The 24,221-nt window shown below is 35.7% G+C and overlaps 1 protein-coding gene across 1 annotated transcript in view; it reads right to left on the bottom strand.

Annotated features, from left to right (window-relative positions):
• Positions 1-24,221, bottom strand: part of SEPTIN7 (septin 7) — an 80,933-nt gene continuing 56,712 nt past the window's right edge. The window contains 11 exon segments of the mRNA XM_050915881.1: positions 1-1,024; positions 1,572-1,711; positions 3,718-3,853; positions 6,557-6,577; positions 11,030-11,155; positions 12,078-12,129; positions 14,249-14,345; positions 15,534-15,626; positions 17,466-17,583; positions 20,637-20,771; positions 21,412-21,512. Of these exon segments, the coding sequence (XP_050771838.1) occupies positions 985-1,024; positions 1,572-1,711; positions 3,718-3,853; positions 6,557-6,577; positions 11,030-11,155; positions 12,078-12,129; positions 14,249-14,345; positions 15,534-15,626; positions 17,466-17,583; positions 20,637-20,771; positions 21,412-21,512 (1,059 nt within the window). The 3' untranslated portion in view covers positions 1-984.

Here is a 24,221-nt window from a genome sequence, read left to right as displayed (position 1 = left end):
TTACATCACAACATTGTTTATTATGTGACTTTTTACAATACAAACAAAAATACAGAAATGCAGTATATGAATACAGCTAAATGCAAAATGGTGATGTTTTTCTTGAGGCCATATTCCCATTTCTAGTAAAATAAAGAAAGACTGCACACAGGTAGAAACAGGCTGGTAGTCAACTCCACAATTTTGCCTAGAAATGACCTATAAATGAGTTTTCCTGCTACTTACCATAAAATGTAAAAAGGGAGTTAAAGGAAAGTTTTACTCACTGGTTCCTACCATATGAAAGAAGCTATATTCTATTTAGGAGGGCCAATATATGGAAAAATATCTAAATTAAATGTTATTACAAAAAATGAAGCAGTAATGAGATCCTTCTGGCTAAAGAAGTTACTAAATGAGAATAGCATATATTTAAAGAATCCAAAACATAAAAGGGTTGTTATAAAAAGCTTAGGTGCACTGTAAGCCTACAACTTTTGTTTTTCCATGTGTACTTTTAAACAATGGAAGTGTCAAAAATAGGGTCAACTGTGTTAGACTAAATTACATTATTGTATATGCTGCACTGAATGGAATTCCTGTATTATAATAATAGAGAAGCATTGTTTGCATCATATTATGGCAATTTATCCTCACTAAAAACCGTCTAGAGTCCTTGCATTTTTTAATATCCTGTAAACCGTCAAACCACCAGAACATGATTGTACAACAGTAAAATGTTTTCTTCTGCATTAAAATGACATGTTTTAAAAAAACAGGAAAGGAAAAAAAGGTACTCAGAGCTGTTATTTTTCCAAGTACACAACACCCTAGACAATTCAAGGCATCTCATTCTCCATCAAAATGAACAAAAATTTGTCATGCTGTTAAATCCATTACTATGGATACAACTGGTGCAAAATTGGTCAAATGGATCCAACAAACACTGATGTCCAGGCTGGCATATTGGCAACTAATACATAACTGGTGGTCAAAATGATGCATTTAAAATATCTTCCCTTTCTTCTTATTCTTTTCCAAGGTTCTAAAATGATATTAAAGAAAAAGTTTGTTAAATAATGCATACATGCTCTAATTTTTTAAAAAAATTACTAACATACATCTTTTAAAATATGCATTTTATAAAGCTTTACTGGTTGCAATACAATGTATGAAACTTATGTACACAGTACTTGTACTACATGAAGTAAAAAAATGCATTTATCACTAGATTTCCCCTTCCAAGGACTAGGAGAATTAAATGCTTTCAATCTCAAAGCCTTAACTCTTCATCCCTCAGAATTCTGATGCAATCTAGGTTTCAAATACAAACATAATTTTTTTAGATAGATCTAGTTATGGATGGATACAGTGTTTTTGCAGATTAAAATCTGCTTTAGAAGCTAACAATCTTCCCAATCTTTCTGATATATGCTCATCTGTAACTTAAAAGCCAAGAAAAATCTTGAACTGCATTAAGTGACACTTCCATAGTGGTCAACCACCATTGACCATTATTACCACAGAAATTGCCTTTTAGCAGAAAGCTACAGAACATTTACTGTGAACTGCAGGACAAGACTGCAATTTACCTGGAAGAATTCTGTTGTTCCAAAATACGTTGTTGAGCTTCCCAGTTTGCCTTCTCATCCTCAAACTGGCGACGCTTTTCCTCTAATTCTTTGTGTTGTGCCTCCAAATTCTTTTTCATTTGCTCGTGGCGTCGCTGCAACTATACAAAAAGTTATGAACAGAGTCAGTAAGCAAAGAAAACAGAGCAACTTTTGGAGCTGTAGTAACAAACATCAACAACTATACTAATGCAAGAAAATATAGTAGTATATTTTCTCTTCTGTTATAGGTATTGCCAATAACAGAAACAAAAAGGATATTAATCCCGTAGCCTCATTTTAGCATTAACAGAAAACACCCCAAACGCTGCCTGAGTTACAAATGGGAGTTGTAAGCAGCTACACGTGGCAAACAAAAGGAAATTCAAGAATATTTTGGTATTTGATGCAAATGTTAAGAAGCAAATTGCACAGCATTTGAGTAATGCATAAATTAGCAGCATCTTTGACTTTATGTGGGGAAAAAAACCCAAAACATTTATTTCATCCTATAGTATTAAGTATATTAAGGATCTATTTGGGAAAACATTAAGTGGATTAATTTGTTCACTAAATAAATAAATTATTAGTAGTATTATTGAAGTGAATTGTCTACACTGTCAGAACAGTATAAATAAGTCTCTCCTGCAAGCTGATGGGACAGACTGACAATCAAACGTGTTGTATGTGGAAATGGAGACATTGTCAGGAAAAATGATTCCTTTTGTTTGGTGTAACATGTTTTTGAACTGAGTCAAATAAAACTCCCTCTTTCCTTACTCTCTTGCAAGTCCCTGTCTTACACAAACCCTTCAAAACATATTTCCTTTTATAGATTGTTTTAAATGCTTTATACTTAGCACTGTCTATTGCCTACTCTTCTACCTTTAGAGAAATATAACAGAAGTTTACAAAGTCATGAATGGTGAAGAAAAAAAGGAATTAATTGCATGAACATGTAAAAACTGGTATCACAGGATGCACTCGCTCAAAAAGCCATGAGGTAGTACATGAAAAACAAAAAGAAACATTTTTATCCGTTTGTTTTTCATATAACAAGGAGAGTGTGGAGGTCAGAAGTATAAATGGGTTCAAAAAGATTCGAGACAGAAATTGAGGAAGGATAAATCCAGTGACTAATTAAACACCGTGATCCAGATAAAACATCTACCTTTACAATCCCCAAATTGCTGACTGGTGTATCCTAGCATTTATATCCTTATCTATTTGCTTCTCCAAAAGGGGGGAGGGCTGGGGGGGGTGGAAAGGAGGAATCTAGATTGATGTATTTTTTCCTCTGATCCAATATGCCTTGGCTCCTTACAATCTCTAGGCTGCCAAGTATTTCAACTACCCTTCCAAGTTCCCTCACTTTCTCTCAAAATTTGGAGCCAAACTTTCTTTAGGAACTTTGACAGTTTTGAACTTCTCTATTAGGCTTCTTGTGAGAATCTGCCTTCTCAAAACTTATAATTAATTTTCTACTTAAACGTAATTTTATAATAGTCTCTTAAAGAGATCACTTCAAGAGCTGCTTGAAGCCCATAAAAAACAGTTTCACTGTGAGGACTTCACCTGGAGATGACAGAAATTAAATATCCTTAAAAGTTATGTATGTTCAAATGACACCAAAACACTGCCAACAACATATCCCTGCCTCTTTCTTAGTCTAGTAATTCTCATTTAGATGATTTCTTATAGACATCATATCAAGTTCCTGAAATGCTTCTTTAATATGCAAAGCAAATTATCATTACTACATCAGCTTACGTAAACCATGGAAGTCTCAAGAGCTTTTTGAAGCACGTGGAAGAAAACAGGCATAAAATATTCCAAAGAAGAGGGAGAAAAAAGAAGGTAGGAAAGTTAAGGAGTATTTTAACATACTGTGACTGTGAAAATAAGAAGAGAATGCATGTGAACATTAAAATTACATTTTAAGTTTGGGCTTATACCATTTCAGCAAAGACAACAACCTGAGAAAGAATAACGGAGTTGTCTTTAAACATAAAATCTAACCATGGAATCAGTTCCTAGACAGAGGTTATATTGCAAAGTCTTGGCAAAAAGAGCCATCTCTACACTTGTTCAGCCTCAAGCATATTGTGGTTTAAGACATTTTGATTACCTCAGCTTCAGAGTCCTTCAGTTTCTGAACTTTTTCTTTGACTTTCATCTCAAACACCTGTTCCATTTCCATTTCCATTTTTTTCATTTTGGCTACATGCTCCCTCCTTTCCTCCTCCATCTGTGCCAACGGGCTCCTGCCATAAATCCAGAAGAAGAAGTTAGCTAATAAGAACTTTTTTTTCCTGTCTGTTACATTAGGGCATCTGTAAAAAACAAGATAAAAATGCTGAAGCATTAAGATAAATAACATCACTGTATGCACTGCTAGCTTAAATTCAATTTGCATTATTAACTGTTTAGTTAAGCTTTCCTCAAAAAGACATTTCATACAATATCTTTTCCTCCCCCACAACTGATTTACATTTAGGTTAACAGAAATTCTTGACTTTCTATCTTTAGTAGAACCTGGTCATGGGAAGAGAGGAAATCAAAAGTTACAACAAAAAAAATTTAGCATCTTCCAAGTGATCTTCAGGCGTCTTTTTCTTTCCCGTTCAAATATATACAAAAATTAATGGACATAAAAATTTTAAGAGCATTGCAGACAAAAGTCCCATTTCCTCTCTAAATCTTCACTGTTCAAAGTAAGCCCAAGAGTGAGTTTAACATTACAACTGTGTTGAACGCTGTGGTCATACTTTTGACGAAATAGCAATTTTGCAAAAAAAGGTTCGGGCAACTGAACATCAGTATTTCATGAAAGTGTTAGTTGGAAGACTTTCCTTTAGAAAGGTATTAATAAACTTAATGTATAAAAATAATGTACATTATTTTTAATTTTTCTATATACTTTATGGTAACTACTTTGCTGGATTCTACTGAATTTTTAAAGCTGTATAAGCCTGCTATCCATGTTATGGTGATACAGGTTTTAAATAGCAAGTTTCACATTAAGTATCCAATAAAACAGGATGATTTTCATCTAGTGATGATTGCTACAGAGTCTTCTAAGACTTTTCTGTTGTTCAGCAAAGAGCAATCAAAACAAATCACTGGCCTCTTGTTTCAGTTTTTAGTATATACAGCTTAAAATGACAAAGTTTTAACTATCGTGTTGGTAAAAATGAAGAACTGAATATATTTGGAACTGTTACAATCAACCAGCATAGGATATCTACTGTAATGTGTGCAAAAGTCACTCAGACCAGCAAATTGTAACAGAGGTGGCAAGCCTAAGCCCTAACAAAAATAGTATTTTTGTTTTCATTTCTTAAAAAAAAGGCAACAAAAAAACCCCTGTTCTGATTCAAATAATGCAGAAAAAGCATTCTAAAAGGAGAAAAGAATTTACTAACTTTCAGTGACGATTGAAACAGAATTACCAACGTCTGTTTTGGTTCAGAATTTGCCACTCATTCTTAAAGGAATGGAGGTTATATATCAAACATAGTTAAGATCTGGTTTGACTATTAATGGCTCATTTTATCCTTCCTGCTTGCCCGTTTTCACCAACTAACCATACAGTGAAAGTAATCAATGTCATATGAACTCAAGGCCATATGAACTTTCTCCTCAAATACCAGTATTTTAAAGGTGACAACTGGTGGGCGGCAAGGAGGAAGAAAATGGCATTTCCATTTAAAAAAAAAAAAAAAAAAAAATTGAATCTGAACTAATAGTTGCAAAGCTTGGACTGGTGAGTAAAATGCTGCAAAATATACAGAACTGAAACTGATCATTAGTCTAAGGCTTACTTCAGCCCTTCAAAAGGCCAACTGCTAGCAACTTTTGTCAAGAAAAAAAAAGGTTAAACACAGGTGAAGTACAATAATACATAAAAATAAGAAGAAAATGAAAGAAGAGGTGAGTAGCAGTACTTGTGGAAGCTAACCAGCTGTCAAAAGACTATTTTCTTGTTGTTACCTTTTAGAAGTGTAAAGTTCTCAAATGTATCTGCTCTTCAAAAATTAACCTAGGAAGTAGATCTGAATACTGAGGAATGATTGCTGCAGTTTCTACAGACTTGAAAGGGGAGCAGAACTGTCCTTCTATTGACAGCTTAATAATCTAATGGGGATGTCATGCGAGCTGTATTTGAGAAAGTGGTAAAAATCATTCTGCACAGAAAATTTCATAAACTAACAAGCGAGCATTTACAGCTGAGAGCTTTACAACATAGGTCACAACTGGTTTTGTTAGGTCTTAAGTATGTGATGTGGGTAAAAGCACATTATCCTGTATTTCAGGATAAAAGTATACAAGGGACTTGAACAAAAGAAGAGCTGAAGGAAAAAAACCCAAACCACTAAACAAAGATGTAAAACATTTAACTGATTTAACAGAAGGTATGTTAAAACAGGCCTCTAAGTTAATCTGCAAAAATTAAAAATTATTCTAGATATGTGCAAAGTGGAACCTCTGCGAGCCAGTAATAAGATAAAAGCATGGTCAGAAAAGATTAAAGTAACTAATTCCCCAATCCAACAAAGAGTTGTAAATTTACAGATAAGGACAAAAATTCCACTAATTCTTTATAAGCATCTATATAAAGATGATGGAGCTACGGATAGAAACTAGGGGAATTTTGTAATTTATGCACTTCTACTCATTGTTGAAATTTGACCAAATTTGTCTTAAGGCTTAGCCAAGAAGTTTCTAAAGAAGATGGGTTTTTACAGAGATATTTTGTCACTGAAAGTATTTATAAATTCCTAAAATTTACATTAGCACAGCTTTAGAACAAAAAAAGAAAAAACTGCTAGGGAAAAAAATACCAATGCCAAGACCGGGATAACAGGAAACTGTTTTAAATTTGAAACATTAAACAGTGAAACCCTTTTTGTGTTTATAAAATTTTTGTCTTTAAGTTTTTTGGAAAAATTTAAATGACCACTTACATGCCTTCAACTGTGTCAAATCTAAAAAACAAAAAATACAGAGGCTTAGCTTAGCATGCTTAAATAAAACCACAAAACCAAAAAGCAATAATTAAAAAAGTAAATTCATTATTAATAGATTCCTAAAGCTAATTATGTGCTCCCCTAAAAGCAAATTTTTCACAGTAAAAGGAAAGACTGTTAGTTAAAGCTTGTTATATTTATTTCAAATTCAGTTAGTAAATCACTACACCATGTAAATATTAATGCAGGTTTGATGTGCAGATACTTTCAGGAATAGTTTCCCTAGAATATGCATGCTTTTAAAGCAATTTTAAATATTTTAGTGACATGAACAACCACTTGCTCTAAACAAGTTTTCGGAAACCGATGTCATATCGAGGCTTATCTGTTCATCTAAAAATTGTGACCTAGTGAAGGACATCGTATTAAAAACCCATGAACGTTCTCGTGCTACAAAAGGAGCACTTGACTTCAATGGCCAGCAGAGGTCTCACCGGCGGCTGAGCTCAGCTCTGAAGAAGGCTTCGCTGCAATGTCACCTCCCCAGAGCATGATGCTTAACCCGAGCATGCCTTGTGTTAGCACTTCACTAATACTATAGGAGGGGAAAAAAAGTCTGAAAACAAGATTCTGATATTAAGTCTCACCATATAGTAAGATGGCCTTAATTACATTAGAACCATTTCACAGAATTCGCTAAGAATATAGGCAAAAGGAGTTAGAAGTAGTCTAAGCTAAGCAATTAAAAGGACCTATGCATTGTGTATTTCGTTACCCTGTGTGACAATTATTGAACAGATCAAGTAGATGGATAAGGCTCATCTTTACAGTGTACAACATGACTTTCAATAAAATAAGCTTTTACTTTTAAACTCACTGAAGATAGCAGCTTCATACAGCAAACTGAAAAGATTTCTCAAATTAAAAATTTTAAATTTCAGAGCAAATGCCAATTTTCTCACGTCACATAGTACATATGTATGTGAAATTACAATTACCACACAGTTTGAGGAGACAAGTTATCCATATATGTGAAGATTACCCTCGACATTTTTTTGAAGAAATCAGACACTAAACCTAAAATACAAAAAGGCTACATAATCATGGAAAATATATGCCTTGAAAATACACACTCTTAGGTCAACAAGTTACTTGTACAACAGTCAACTAGAGTCTTACAAAATCAAAAGGAGACAAATCAGAGAGAAAATTACCAACTGGATAGAAGAAACTGCGTCAATTCATCTGCACAGTATTATTAAAACTTGTAGCACATACTTCTATTTGTTTTCACGTAAACATATTTCTTTGAACAAAAATGCAGACAGTTGCATGAAAAACAACGATCTGCTAAGATCATAAAAATACAGCTGTTTTAAAGGTACAAAAGGTCAATCCAGTCTCCAACAGCTGCCAGTAGGAGATACTTTTGGAAAAGTGCAAGAACCACTGCATATACATCTCCTCTTATGTCTACCCTCCCAGTTTACAAAAGAACAGTAGCTTAGGAGTTTCCAGAGCCAGAGGTTGTATCTGTGTTTAACAGTATGCTTGTAATACCACCAGATAGCATCAGAGCACGTCTCCATTCTCATATAGAGATATAGGATCTGTCTCCTGTGAAAGAATCAGATTTCCAGAGGACAAGTCAAATATTACTCCATTTTGAGACACGGACACTTCTTTCAAAAGGCAAGCAGGCAAGCATAAAATTCCTAAGGGGATGCACAGATAAACTGTTAATATCTGTTCTTCCCTCTTTCAATTAATTTCCAGGAAGACACATGGTTATTAGGAAAATTCCTTCTATGCTGCTTCAACTATGCTAGATTCAAAACTACAAAAACACACTGAAACCAAAAAAGCATGTTAAAATGTTTAAAATTAAAAAACGCTGCAACTCAACATATGGATAAGACAAGAATAGCATCAGCTGCTTCATAACCAGTATATGCATTCAAGAATTTTATTTATTTACTTAAGTTGCCGTATGTTTGGAGGAACAAACTCTAAGGAAAAGTTCAAAATATTTCTTACAAGTTTGCAATAGATTTTGCCATCTTTCAGATGGCTGAATCAAGCAAACTGCAATAATTTATTTCTTCTCCTGAAAAAAAGAAAACCTGATAGCTAAGAGCACCAGTTGTATTTATTCACCTCCGAGCTGCAGTACTGCAGTGATCTCAGCAACAGATTTCCTATGGAGAAAATTGTTCCGAAAGGCACATTTACCTAGAAATATTCAGGTGGGACAGCACAGTGATCTGAGATGGCAGGAGATGCAAAAGTAAGCATGCTTCAGAAAGCAGAGTAATTCCAGACCCTCTTAGTGTAAATTCTAGCTAAAAAGGAAATCTCAGCAATGCTATCAGCAACTGACCAGGGTGGAGGGGAGAATGAAGGACACGAAAAGAGTTTTGAAACCTTCTGGTAGATGTATTTATACAAAAATGTATCTTGTTATGTTTGCAATATGGGAATAAAAAATAATAATTAAAAAAATCACTGCTTTATGCTTTTTAAGAAGAACGCAGAATAACCAATCTTTACTTGGATTAGGTAACAGACTAAGTTTGTAGGGGCAGACTAACACAAACCTAAGCAGGCACAAAACAAAAGAACGGTGAAAGTGTTATCACTAAAATTAAGATTTTTCAAAATCTAAGGAAAATATACTAAGATTTGGAAAGGTATAAAAAATAGTATGAAACAACACAAAAAAATAAAATCTAAACAACTTCCTCTCATATCCAAAATTACAATGAAAAAGTTTCACTTTTCAGTACAGTAATAGCAAATAATAATACAGTAAAAAGTATAGTAATAGCAAGTTAGAAGTCCTGGAGGAAATGCAAAATTTTCTATTCTGCACTACTATCAATACACTATCACCCTAGCAAAGAGAAAGTTGGCTCAAGTTCTTGCGCTCAAGCACATTTTCTTCTCTGATGTGCCTACCCGCACCGTTTCGTTCCCAAATGTGCAAACTACCTTACATGCCCTCCCACCCCAATTTTTCCACAGTGACTACTTCATTTAGTAATTTTAGTTCTTAAAACTCCTCCTCTCCCTACCATCAACACTGTACTGTTATGAGGATAAGTGTAGCTTGAGAAATACTTCTAACATACTTGCTATATGCATTTAGAAGCCTTGAGATGCGAGTCAGGGATAACATGATGGCAAGACACATGACAGTGAGAAAAAGTAACCACTGTGTTATGGATACACATATTTGAAAAATATTCTTTTTAAGACTTGACCTCACTACAAACTTTACCTAAATTTAAGTATACTTTTGAAGAGTTGATATAACTGACATATACTATTATATTTTTTGTCAATGCTGAGCAGGGAAGTCTCATGTAGGCTTACACTAGATGAAAAAAATCATGTTCACTTAAATCATTCCCTCACAGCCACTTTCAAAGCATTAAGATAGCGTAGAATAGACACTCCTTTAGTGAAAAATGGCTTTGTAGCTGTCATATGGATGGGAATAGCAGATATTTCCATCTAATTTCAGGTATCTTTTTCAGGAAGAACAGCTGTAATTTGGCATATCATTAGCTGAAAAGAATAGTGCCCTATATTTTGGTTGAGAACTTTGTATTTAAGTATAGTACAAATAAAAGAAATAAGAGTATCACTAATTATTAATTATTTAATCACTAATTATTGTTGATACAGTTGATACATGCAGAACAGTGTAGCTATTCTCAAATAGCATTATACAATGGAGAACACAGTAGAGCCTACTTTTAAATCTTCCAATAACATCATCAGGCTGGCAAACAACTTGCTGTCAGAGGTAATGAAAATGACATATTACGGTTAAAAAAAACCCAGCAACAAAACCCAAAAAGCCTGCATTGCAACTCTCCTCTCACAAAAGATAAAGATGTTGCAATAATTTCCCTGCCATGATAAGCAACCATAAAAGTAGCCAGGGCAGCATTTCAAAGATGACAGTAGCAGGTCTGGATTTTCAAAGTTTCTAAACAAATATTAACCCATTCTTCTCAAAAACATCCCTGACACTGAGTATTGAGCATTCATGCCAAAAGAATCAATAATCCCAGAAGCAGTATATAAACCAAAATAGAAACACTAATGCACAAAAACTTTGCAATAAGTACCAGTGAAATAATACTCAAACAGAATAGTAAATGTAAGGATTCTCTTCAGAACTGAATCTAACTAAAACCCACTTATTTAACATGTTCAGTTAAACTACTGTAAACCTTAGCGAAACAGAAAAAAACCAAGTCATAAGTAAACGAGAGGTATTACCGTGTTCAGACCAGAACATAGGGAAGAGGCAACAGACTGGAGGATAAATACAAACAAAACCACCCCACCCCCAAAAAAAACCCAAAACCAAAAATCCTGCCACACGTACACAAAACCAACCAACCAAAAACCAGAGCAAAAAGATTGAAGTGCAATACAACCTTAACAAGAACTTACTTTGTTAGCTGCCCTTTATTTTTGTTGTTGTCAACACCGTTGTATGTAACAGCTGCCAGTTTTCTGCTTCTGTAGTTCTCATAATGTACATTGTTAGTGACATCCTTCAGGTCCTGCATATGAGTTCTGTCAATAAGTGTAATTTATCAGCTTAGTGCACAAATACTATCTGAAAAAAATCAGTCCACGTTCATTTTGCAGATTGACTTAATTAAATTGTATCCCTCCATTAATGTCCCATTCCCCACAATGATGTCATTCTTCCATTTAAATTAGAGCCGTCAAGACAGCAAAGTCACAGAAATACCAGATTATTTTGCACTGAACTATCTCAAGTTTGCAATATTCCAAACATTACCTTACAGGACCAATCTTTGGAAAATTTGAGTTCTGTGGATAAACTTACAAGTATTTGGAGAACAGATATGAAAACTGTGTATTACTACTATAGTAGGTACACCAAAGCATGTCAGGCAAGAAACAACAAACAAGCCAAAACTTCCTAGTTTCTATCTTTTAAGTCTGCAAAAGCTAAATGTAAAGTTCAAGACTAAGATACAAACATTAGCTTCCTTTAATAATTTTCCATCATCAGTCTGGAGAAAAGCAAAGCTTAATAATCAAACTAACAGTTGTTACAGCAGATGTCACTTACTGAACTGCTGTCAGTATAGGACTCAGCACCTAACACAATGAAGCACAGGCAGTCTTGCTTTAGACAACTGCAGCGCTGAAAATTTTAAAAAAAATGCCTACAACTAAGTACACATCAGCACTAACAGACAACTCTGGTTCCTATGGTTTATCACAATTTTCAAGAATGAGTAATCAGAAAGTAAAGAGAACTATTTAAAAAAACCATCATCACCACCACCACTGCTTGCTAAGTATGTGGTTAAACAAGATATCAAAGTGTAAGATACTGTTTACAATTAAAAATATGGGGATTAATATGAACTCACTAGCTCAAATCCTTTTTTCTCCAACATATGACTCTCCAATCTCTTGGACATACTAGAAAACTTAATGTTACCTCTAAGTTACTTACCTTATCAACATGTTCCTCAGAATTGTGAAGTCACAGTGTTCACCGTTTTCAACTGCAAAAAGAGGTAAATTTTTGTTGAGATGCTAACCAAAATATGTGCCTTAGAGAGGTAAGTCTTTTAGATGTCACCCATCTCCTACGTTCATTCCAACAGATTACTTCCAGCCTTTCCCTACTCAAACAGTATGTGTGTTAAAAGTAGGAGAGCATTAACAATATAACTATATCGATATATCTTAACAGCAAAGTTCCTATGCTCCCCTAAGCCATACTGGCAAACTGTACTCCGAGTCAGTACAGCAGAATAAGCCACTGCAACAGAAACACAGTTTTGCCAGTTTAACTAACTTAACGATCCTTTGGAGGCCCTGCCAGCATGGTTGTATAATTAAGGATCAGACACTAAAGACCTCAGTCTAGATCCAGCTATATCCAAAACCTTTAGAAGACAGACTTAACACAATCTATTTCTCCCTGCCCCACCAAATGAGTTGCAAAAGTCTTCATTTTAATGTGGATTTAGTTCTTTATTAACTAAGCAAAGGAAGGTTGTATATTTAATTTGATGCACCTGCCTATGGACCAAAAGAGAGCATTGGCAGCTGTCATTAGATGCCACCTATTCCACCGTGCCTATCATCCCATTACTGTAGAAGAGGCTGATGCTGTGAGTGGCATTTCCCTGATAGATAATGAAATGACACTGAAGAAAAATGCACACCCCAGAACTCTCTGGCGTGCAGACAGAGAAGGCAACACACAAAGCTCTTAGCGCACACAAAAGAAAGGCATGAAGCAGGTTCCAACGTGCCCCTGAAGTAGAGATGGACATTTTCATGGGAAGGAGGAAGAAAAACAGGATGAAGGAATTAAAATAACCCAAGTAAGTTCAGCGAATCCTACAGAAAAATGAAGCACGTAGCTTCTTCATGTGTTCATCCTGTATCTGCACTCCTGCATTATTTTATTCCATGGTTTTATACAAACTGCTAAGTTCCGCTCAGATAGTACATGAAGTCATACTCCCAAAAAAGCATCATCTCCGAGTACTCTGTCCTTAGCTGACAGACTCACAGCCACTTAAAAAGGTTCCTTTTAGTTAGGCTAGTTCTTCCCTTCCAGAAGTTGTACAATCACATGAGCGTGAAACATTTATGAAGTTTGTTTTAAAATAAAGAAAAGCAGCACCATTTTGTACATCTCCAAATGCTAACGCAAGAGCCTTAAATAAAGCTTGATCCTCTCTGGCGCAGCTGGTTTTTACTTTCTGCCAAACCCCATTTCCTGCCAGACATGCGCTTCAAAGTGCTACAGCATTTCTCTTTAAAGTGTTGGTCCATACACTGCTTGTTGGTTGCATTTTTTTTTTTTTTCTATTTTACACTGCATCAACTTTATAGTCCATTCCCCTCAGAAGGCCAAAATAGTGGGGGGGGGGGGGGGGGGGGGGAATCTACTCTTTATTCAATACATGCACACTACAAGGAAAAAGTTCAATGATCATGAAGAAACAGTTTAATAGTAATTGTTTCACTATACAGCATGGTGCAAACCATGCCATGTGCCATCTGAAATAAGTGCACAGCGTTAAAGCACAAGCAATGGTTGCCAGAAGAACATGCATTTATCTTCAAGGCTCTATAACAGTAGAAAGTAAGTTTTAAATGAGTAAGAAAAAAAGAACAATCAAAAGTATTCAATTCATTACCAGGTACCTTCCTGTTGCTACACTCCAGCAATTAAGACTCAGATGTTTTTGGGGGAAAAACAAATTCTTCCAGAAACTTTAAACTGAATTTATGCTAGTCAAGCTGATCAAATTAACATTTATAATATGAATACTCTAGAAAGAAGAATTTAAGAAATACATAGTTTTTTATATGAAGAAAATAAGAATGCTAGCAAACAGTTGTAATCTAAGCCTCATCATTAACTGCACTAAGTTACTACAGGTTTTGCAATTCCTCAGCGAGGCTTCAACAGGAATCTGCTTGCAAAGTTATGTGTTGCTGAACCTTTACCTTGTTCCAAGACTGCCATAATAACAAAATGGTATAGTCAATAAATTTCCAGACCAAAGCACATTCAAATTAAGCATTTCAAACATTTCAAATACAGACTAATGTCTAATAAGTTCTAAATGGAGAAAAAAAATTATGAGAAAGCCTTACCTTCTGCAACACCCCATGGGTACTGCCTTCCTCTAACTCTCTTGCCATTGACTTCAATGATCGTATTACTACCTACCACAGCAAGAGGTAAACGGTCCTACAAGATAAAGTATTACTTTAAAAATCAAAATTTCTACTGCCAAAAGATACTGAAAGCATGCCCATGTATACACTTGACGTAAGCTAGTTTGGTGCTATAACACTGCAACGCAGCTTATCCAAAGTGCAAGAGTTATGTTTACTGACCTCTGCCTAGTTTAATGACATATATATACACACACACCCCACTTCGAAATTCCTTACACTGTTGTATTCTGTAAATCTAGTTAAGAAACAGACATTACTGTTCCTCAGTAATCTAAGCAACAGGCAAATCATTTTCTATTTACTCAGTTGCACAGTAATTATTCATCAATTCATATTCCCACTGCCTACAAGGACTGTTACTTCAACTGGATCTTGTACCCAGTTTTCAAAGGTTTGGTAAAGTTCTTGTTTTCAGCTGAAGCAAAAAACCCTCCAGTGTAACAAGCAACAAAGGAGCCAAGAGCAGCTTCAACTAGCTGAAAGGAACAGTGTATTGGACTTTTGTCCTTGCTTTTATTCTGCTCTTCTCCTTTAGGCTTAGTCCCAGAATATCTTCCATTTGTGCTATTTGTGTTTATCTATCCTAGGTGATTCCCACAGTAACAAAAAAAATTTAAAAGCTCTTCCAGGCTGTTAAAGCTACTGAACAAACAGAAGCAAGGCTCAAGAAATGTATACATGATGGGTCCAACATAAAAGAACAAACCAAAAACATGAATAAACAAAGAAAAAGCCTTTCAACAGCCTGACAGTCCTTTTGATTTTCTTTAGTCCTTCGTCTCCATTAAGGTTTCAGTATATCAATTAGTCAGACAGCTATTAACTGTAATGTACACACTGTGCCACTGCACACCTCTGTCTGAAAGAGAACCCTTGCCTCCTTCAAAGCTCAGAATCAAACAAAATGTGGTAGGTGGATAAAGTCAAATAGGGATGGAATAAAAAGTGATCTTTTAAGAGTTTATTAAATGAACATGTGATCTAGTGCTCTCATTCTGAATTTTAGCCATTAAAGGACTTAAATAATCTGTCAGTGTCATTCATTGCCTCTGCTGAGGAACAGTGACTTAGAATAGCTTTACATCTGATTTTTATCTTCTAAACATTTTGGTGGGCTCTTCATTAGCGACAAAAAGCTTTTCACTCTTTACCCTCCCCCTCCCCCCAGTAAGCAGTTTTTCAAAAGAAAATTATTTACCTTTATCTTTTTAACAATCTTGTTTTCTTCTTCATCATCTGTTTCTGGAAATTCATATATTTTAATTTTATGTTCTTGGATTTCTTTCATTATCTAAAACCAAAAATATGTTATTTGTTTAAGGAATTCATACTTTGTAATAACTATTTCTTGCTGCAATCTGATTCTCCCTCCTTTTGTTTGATATGTAAGATCCTTGCATATTAAGGTGACTAAGTTACATTACAAAACTTGCACGTGTTTAACACCATCAGGTGACCCCAAGGGATTATTAGCGTGACCATCTCTCCTTAGCCAGGAGAAGACAGGATCAGAGCCAGAGCCTCACAGCTAACAGAACACTATCCATCAATACAAGGCAGCAAAAATGAACATCAGTTTCCTACAATGGGGCAAACAGAGATTTACACTAATGGGAATTCTACCTGCACATGCAAAGACTAATACAGTATAGCTTAAATTCTCACACTAGTCTCACAATTGAGTCCCTTAAAAAGATTTGAATAGATAACTGCAGGCATACTTCAGCCCTCTGAGTTTCCACAAAAGCTACTGCTGTCACTCCTATTCTTTTCTGTTTCTAGCTCACCTGAGCATCAGTTGCTTGAAGCAGGATCACCTGCCTCTTTTAATAGATCTTGTGACTGACAAACTGACTCTAGTGGTTAGTTGTGTTGCGAAATATTTGCAAGCACTAATGAAAATTTAAGAATAACTGACAGCGTCCTCAAAAATGAACTGTACTGTTTTGGTGCTCAATTTGTCTGTAGGGTATTTTTAAAAACAAGCTGATTAGTTTTCCAGAATTTTAGAATGGAAAAGTATTAGACCATTTAGCTGACAGCTACACTGCAGAGCCCTGGGGAATATTTCTGGTTCATGGGTTTCCAATCTTATAAGAACATAAGTTTTCAATTCATGCAAGGACTTATTTTCAAAGTTTGATTTGGGAAAGTCTCCCCTATTTAACATCAACTCATTGATAAAGCTGCTTATATATTAAGAAATATTTTTCATTCTACCATTTTTTTCCCCCTTTAAATAAATAAAAAAAAAAACAAAAACCAAACAAAAACCCATGAAATGCAACTAAAACAGACTTCAGGTCTATAGCACCTTGCTTAAGTTTCTCCAAGGCAGAAAATGTCCTTTAATTTTTAGTCTTAAATCAAGAGTTTTGCACACAGCATCTCTTAACGACAACTTCTTTTCAGAACCAGTGTTGTTCTAAACTAGGACTGGACACAGTTCAAAAAAACAAACTTCATGCCTTGTCTTGTCCTTTTCTGGGCCCTCCTTATCCTCCTCATACAATACAGCAAAGCCTAAATGTTCTTCTCTGATTATGTAGTTGAAATAAAACATATACCACTTGGAGACATTAATACCAGCTTTATTCCACAAATAAATACAAAGAAATTATATCAGTTGTATCAATGTTAGAGTTATCTCACCATCTTTAAAATGCATTACCACAGCCCAACACTGAACAACAGGTACACTGATTCTCATCTAATACCTGAGGCATCTTTAATAAATATAGCTCATCAACACAAAAGTGAATACCATAATACAATCAATAATACTCCGATACTGTTAAATACCTTTTTTTTTTTTTTAAACACACAACTTCTGTTAGGCACCTAAATCTTGAAAGCTCCCTTCCTCCCTTACTGATTTTTATCTCAGCAGTGAATTATTTCACTTGTCGAGAACCATACTACACTTGAAACCTCTTCCCCTGAGGATAGAAACAAGATTATTTCACCAAGAAATATAATTAAATCTAGAGATATAAATTACTTAGCTTTGCTGTCTCAAGTCATTGCTTCAGGGTTTAAACTTTGCATGTAAGAAGTTAAATCTCACCATTTCCATAGGGATCAACTTACTAAATTATCCCACGCTGTAAATATTAATCTTTCAACTCACCTGTTTTTTAAACTGTTGGCATTCCTCGGGTGTAAGTGTGTCTGCTTTGGCAATAAGTGGAATGATATTCACTTTTTCATGGAGGCGCTTCATAAACTCTATATCCAAAGGCTTAAGTCTGAAAGACAGCATTAGAGCTTTGCAATTTATATTAATTAAACAAGAATGTACAAATGATTTGAGATTTGTCCTGACAACTACTCTTAAGACACTGATTTATGAGTGATAGATGCTTGAATGAAATTCAAAAGGCTACCTGCAACTGCTATAGGAAATCCCCCAGAATTGTATAATACCAGAGGAATAAGTCGTAAGTTAATATTACTAGTAGTCATGAGACTTCTGCTAGCTGAAATTATACTCATTTAAGCAAGTGTTAACTCTCCTACAAAAGCAGTAAAGCTCGCGTGATTAGCTGGAAGATAGTCCCATTTAAAGCCTAACTGGTAAGAGTTTACAGTTGTGAATCATGCTCTGTTCACATACGCAGTTTCAGTTTCTGAAAGTCATGTTTATTTGTATGCTGCTTCCTGAGAGTGAGCTGTGAGATTTTTTTTTTATACATTAGATTGCTGAAGATAGTAAACTCTGTGGCCTATGTACAAATGAAGTAGAAATATCTGTAAATCACTATGTATAACAAAAAGAGCATTATGAAAGTGGATGACAATGACATAAAAACTAAGACACCCACCGTATGGATATATAAAACCATCAATGTGGATCAAAATGGTCAATATTTCCTGCTTCCTAAAGTAAAGCTACAGAGGTTTTGATGTATTAATGCTTCAGAATTATAGCAAGTTCAGTCAGGCTTAAAGGATTCACTTAAAGGATTTAACAAGATTATTTCTCATATAAAAGAAATTAGGATTAGGAACATTAAAACCAGATTCATTTGGTACTCAAATACAGCTTCTTCTCCAAAGCATATATAAAAGAATAAAAAAAAACCCCAAAACATTAAAGAACACATACTTAACTTCACTTTAACATTTTCTACCTGCCACTGAATTTCTCAGCTTCTCAACATGTTTCCGTTAAATAGCTAATATTAACATGTCTAGATTAAGAGTACTGGTTTCGCTATCCGTTCACCTTAATACACTTTCCCTCTCCTCGCTTCAAAAAGCTACGTAGGCCAACAGCAGGTTGAAGGGCAGCTGCCACAGTAGAACAGTTCAGAACGACAACAGGGCTCCCCTCAAGGTCTTGAGTTTACAGTGGAGACTGAAGCAGGAAGCCTTTACATAAAGATCCTAGAATTGCAGAAAGGGGCTGCAATTCATTATCACCCCATTCACTTACCTGGAAGGCTCCTCCCACCCCTTCACTTTCTCCCCCTACCCCTCCCCCCCCCCCCCAAACTAACCCATCAGTTCAGATGTTTATGGGGATACGAACTAAAAATAGTGGGATGCGTTAAATGGAAGGACCTAAGCTGCAAATTTTTTTTCCTTTATAAATTGTAACAAGCTGGCTTTTACAAATGTATTAAGTCATAAGGACAAACAGAAGTTCATCTACAAATGCTTTAATTCAATGTAAATACAATCATGCATTAAGAGTGAAGAGTACACTACTCGATGGGTTACATGTGCTGCTGTCTGCACAGGAAACATGGCCGAAGACTGCATCGATGCAAAAACCAGGTAGGAAGTGAGCAATGTCCTTTCAGAGAAGACAGTATCTTAAAAGAGGAAGTGAATGCTAAGAACAGCACCAATTTTCTCTGTGCTCCATTCATTTCCTTAATTCGATGACAATTCCAAGCATTTACTCCAGTAATTGAAAAACACTATGCAAACCTAGCTCAACTTTACACTTTTTTTTTCCCCAAGAATAACATGAAATACCTGTACAAGGAACATACTTTTCCAGCTTTTAGCCTCACAAATTTAGTGACCAAAACTTAATTTATCTGAAGCATTACCTTTATTTTTCCTTACAAACAATTTGTACCTCCCACTGGTTTAGAAAGTTTTAAAATATAAAAGGGAGGTGTGGGGGTGTGAAGACAAATGTTTTTTGAAGAATCTGCAAGTTAGCTCAAAAAAGATTGACTAACACAAGGAATTAATCATCTTCCCTTTGTTTAAATGACACTTTGATTTTGCACACTAGTAAAACAGCATATGCCAAGGATTCAAGTGTTTGCGTTTAAAATGGACATGCATGTTGAACAAAACTGATACTACAAACATGCATGTTGAACAACAGCAGCAAAAAAATGTTTAAGGCAAGTCTACATAAGAAAAACTCTTCTCCACCCCCTAATATTTCTTTCCAAATTTGAGAAGTCTCTGTCTAGTTCAAAATGACTACAACCATTCCAATGCTAGCTACAGAAGCTGAGTGTAATAGCTGGCATTTTTCACTGCCTGAGGAATATTCCTCAGAATTCCTTCATTACTCCCTTCAACAACTTTTACTACTTTTGACCCATACAATAGAATAGGCTACTTATCTTCTCCTCTTTCTGGTTTTGAAGGTATAACTTAAGACTCTCCGACAAATATAATCCGTTATAATACAATGATAAAATGCTAAGCAACCAATTTCAGATATAGCCAATCTGCATCTAGTACACTCTGGAAATGCAGTTCTCCCTCTCTACCACTAGATAGAAGTCTGATCAAGTTAAAAACTAAGCAGGGGTGGAAGACTGTATAATAATTGAAAAAAAATCCAGAATGCCTATATTGGAATTGTCACTAGACAAAGAAGAAACTTCCCATCTTCAATTTATCATTAAAATCAAAGGGAGGGAGGAAGAGTGGAAAGGAAAATTCCTGTTGCTTGAAGTGCGGACCAGTTTCTCAATTGAAACAGGAGCATCTGAACAAGAGACATATAGATCACAAATAGACCTGGCACAGATCACAAATAGATGTGGCACTTGTGAACATATGTGTACTTTTAATTGTTCTAATACTATTTTTCTTGTTATGTAAATTAATGTGCAATCATGTTTTCTGGTGTTCTAACTTATTAATTGTCTGGCTTGCTGATGTTTGACAAGCCAAAGTAAGCTCATCTTGAAATTAAGCATGGTCTGCAGACCATTAAGAAAATCCTATTTGGAACTTTACATAACTAAGAATGCCAAATTTGGATGTTTATCTGAGATAAAAGACAGAGAAAGGAAACATAAAATACACTAATACAAACCCATGTCCTGAAGGAGCAATGAAGTATAAACAACACTGCACTCTATTATCTGGCATCTGACGTCTGTTCACTCGAGATTCTGCATTCAGGTAGTCCTCAAATTTACTGTCAATGTAGTCGATAACTGGCTGCCAACTGCAGAGGTTACATGAATAAAAACCTGTAAGTTACATCATTTATGTAAAAAAGTCTGTCTTTGCTAAGAAATAGATGTACACTATTTCCCCATGGTTTGTTTTTTGGGTTTGGTTGGTTTTTTTTTTAATTAGAAGACTTCAAGATAGCCCATTTTAAGCGACCAGCCCCTCAACATACAACTGATTTACATAGCTCTGAAGACACAATTTGTGAGTTCACAAAAAAAAAAAAAAAACAAAAAAACCAAAAAACCAACCAACAACTTTCAAACACAATTACCTTCATTGTAATAGCATTAAATAGAACACTTAAGAACAGTAGCCAAAGGAATACGCTTTACTGGTCACATCTTGTGACAGCACAGAAGTCGGTTCTGCACACTGCATATGTGGATAAAGAGCCAAATGCTCTATTCACTTTAAAGGGAAAAAGCTGATAGCATTTCAATCGAGTTATAAAGGTACTTGGAACTACAGTAGTTAAAGTTTTCCGCTAACTGAAAAGTTTAAAAGCATTAATATTTTAACTGAAGATCAAAGTGTGCATTTAAAAAAATGTTACAAGGTATTATATCTCACACACACACAAAAAATACAATTCAGAATTACTGTGGGAGAACATACAAAGAATGTCTTACCAATTACTATTATCCACAGCATCTCCAAATCCTGGTGTGTCAACTATTGTAAGTAGTAACTGAACACCACCCTCTTTGATTAAAACTTTTGACTGCTCAACCTGTAAAATGAATATGGTACAATTAAATTTTTAGCAATTTAGTCATCCATCTTAAACACTGGGAAAAGCATTCAATGAATAAGAAGTCTGACAAAGAACTGCTGACTTTTGCTTCAGAGGGATACTGGGTCCGTGTTTTGCTTATAAAATCCCAATAATTTTATAATCATTAATTGGTTTTTTTTAAAGAAAAAAAAGGGGTCATAATTTAAATAAAGTCAGTGATAAAAGAACACATCTAAGTATATAGGATATCTTAATATTTTAACTCCTGTTGAAACAGGAAAAAACCCTAACCAACAATACTCATGCCAGTATATATTTAAAAAAAAAAAAAAAAGTTCTGAGATATCCAGACATTCTGATAAACCAGGCATTATACTTTATGAAATTGTGAACATTGGTCACTTCAAAGAAAATTACACTTTTCAAAACTAATCTTCCCCCCAAGCAGCTTAGACTCTACATTTCTAGTCCTGTTAATGTATTTTTAAGAATACATTTATTCTTCAGCTAGTATAATGCTTGGGAAAGGAATCATAGAAAGTGATAGTTTCCTGTTACAAACAGATTGATATTGGAAAGTAATACAATCTAGCTGCAATCTGCTGAGCTAGACCTCACGTGACCGTAATGGATTGGTTCCTGTTAGCTCAGGTCACTGATGGAAACCTGGCTCAGAAGGCAGCTGCACCAGCACAAGGCATGATGCAAGATCTGGGTGTGGGAACGCGTGCCTCGAGTTGTGACCACCCATCTGCAGCGCAGCTCAGCCAGCTTGCAGTAAGCATGTCAAACAGATTAAGCATGTCATGACACAGAAACTTTAGGCTAAACAGCAAATGGACTGCTACCGCCTTCTTTCTACTAATATCTCAGTAATTATGCATAATGCCAATGTCAGGTGTATCTGCCTGAGAAAGTGCTTGTCCTGGTTTCGGCTAGGATAGAGTTAATTTTCTTCCTGGTAGCTGGTATAGTGTGCAGTGTTTTGGATTTAGTAGGAAAATAACATTGATAACACACTGATGTTTAGGTGTTGCTAAGTAGTGTTTATACTCAGTCAAGGATTCTTCAGCTTCTCATGCCCAGCCAGCAAGATGGCTGGAGGGGCACAAGAAGCTGGGAGGGGACACAGCCAGGACAGCTGACCCAAACCAGCCAAAGGGATATTCCATACCATATGACATCATGCCTGGTATATAAACTGGGGGGAGCTGGCTGGGAGGGGCAGATCACTGCTCAGGAACTAACTGGGCATTGGTCAGCGAGTGGTAAGCAATTGCATTGTGCACCACTTGTTCTGTATAGTCTAATTCTTGTAGTATTATTGTTGTCATATTATTATCATTATAATTGTTTTTCCTTCCTTTCTGTCCTATTAAACTGTCTTAATCTCAACCCACGAGGTTTTTTTTCCCGATTCCCTCCCACATTCCACTGGGTGGGGGGAGTGAGCGGCTGTGTGGTGCTTAGTTGCCTGCTGGGGTTAAACCATGACAGTGCTGTACACCACTGTCGTGTATCAGTCTGATCCACAACAGTAAGAAATTACAAACTCATCTTAGCGTGTTGGCTCTTTCCAATTGCTCACACATTTAATCATAGTTTTTTCCCTGATATTAAGACAATTTCTATTAAATTACTAGTGACGCTGTTTTCTAGATATGGATTCAAGAAATCAACCGTGCAAGCCATTTATTCAGAGCCACACACAAGTTGGTACACGTTGACGTCACCTTGTTGCTCATTGCTTAACATTTCTTAAGCCTCCTGAACCCTAACCGGGGAGAGAAAAAAAAGTTATATTTAACTAGGTGAACATCTGCTAGAACATTCAGTAGTGAACTTTCAGAGAGCAGAAACTTGGATAATAAATCCTATCTGGACGGTCTCTTGACCAGCTGAAGATGTGAGAGAGATCATATCAATGCTGCTTAAGCACTTGTACATCCCTAGTTATATAGGTGAAACAGACTCTCTCACAGCCACACCTGAACATTGTTGTAAACACTTTGCAATCACCGGCTATGTGATGCAATGTAAATCTACAAGATAAATTAACACTCTGCAGAAAGTCAAACTAAATACCTCTTGCACAAGCAAAACACTGATTCTAATTCAGAAGAGAATATACAGAAACACAGAAAACAGTAACTAACTACAAAGAAAGATCCATATTTAACCTCTGAGTATGGAGGATGCTATTTTTATCTACTTATCAGTAGGGACCCTATCCGAGCCAGATCAATCCCTTTCACTGCTAGGTCTCAAAAAATTAACTCAGCTACACTATGGCTGTGTACAGCATGCAGTCGTCATGAGCTGGTTCCTCACCTAACAAAGAGACAAAAAAAAAAAATCACTAAGGCAGCTTCATAAAACAAGAGTCCCCAACACTGGGCTACCTGGATGCTAGTCACAGAAGAATCCAGGTTGGGGTGGACTTCAAGGCCACCCAATTCAATCTCCTACTTGAGCAGGCCTTACTGCAAGGTTAGGAAGGTTTAAAAAGAAAGAAATAAAAAACACCCCAACGCACACACACCAGCCTAAGACATCACCAAGTTACCCTTTCATTAACTGTACAACTCCTATCCTTCCGAAAGTGTCCAGTCCAAAGCCATGAGAACCTAGGAATACATGCAGTGCTTTAAAAATTTATGTTTTAATTGTGGTGAACGCATTTTTCCCCCTCAAGAATTCTAT

Source organism: Gymnogyps californianus, chromosome 2, assembly GCF_018139145.2.
Source record: "Gymnogyps californianus isolate 813 chromosome 2, ASM1813914v2, whole genome shotgun sequence".
In the NCBI taxonomy this organism is placed as follows: domain Eukaryota; kingdom Metazoa; phylum Chordata; class Aves; order Accipitriformes; family Cathartidae; genus Gymnogyps; species Gymnogyps californianus.
The sequence above is the reverse complement of the archived record's forward strand: the minus strand, read 5'-3'. Positions and strand labels throughout refer to the sequence as shown.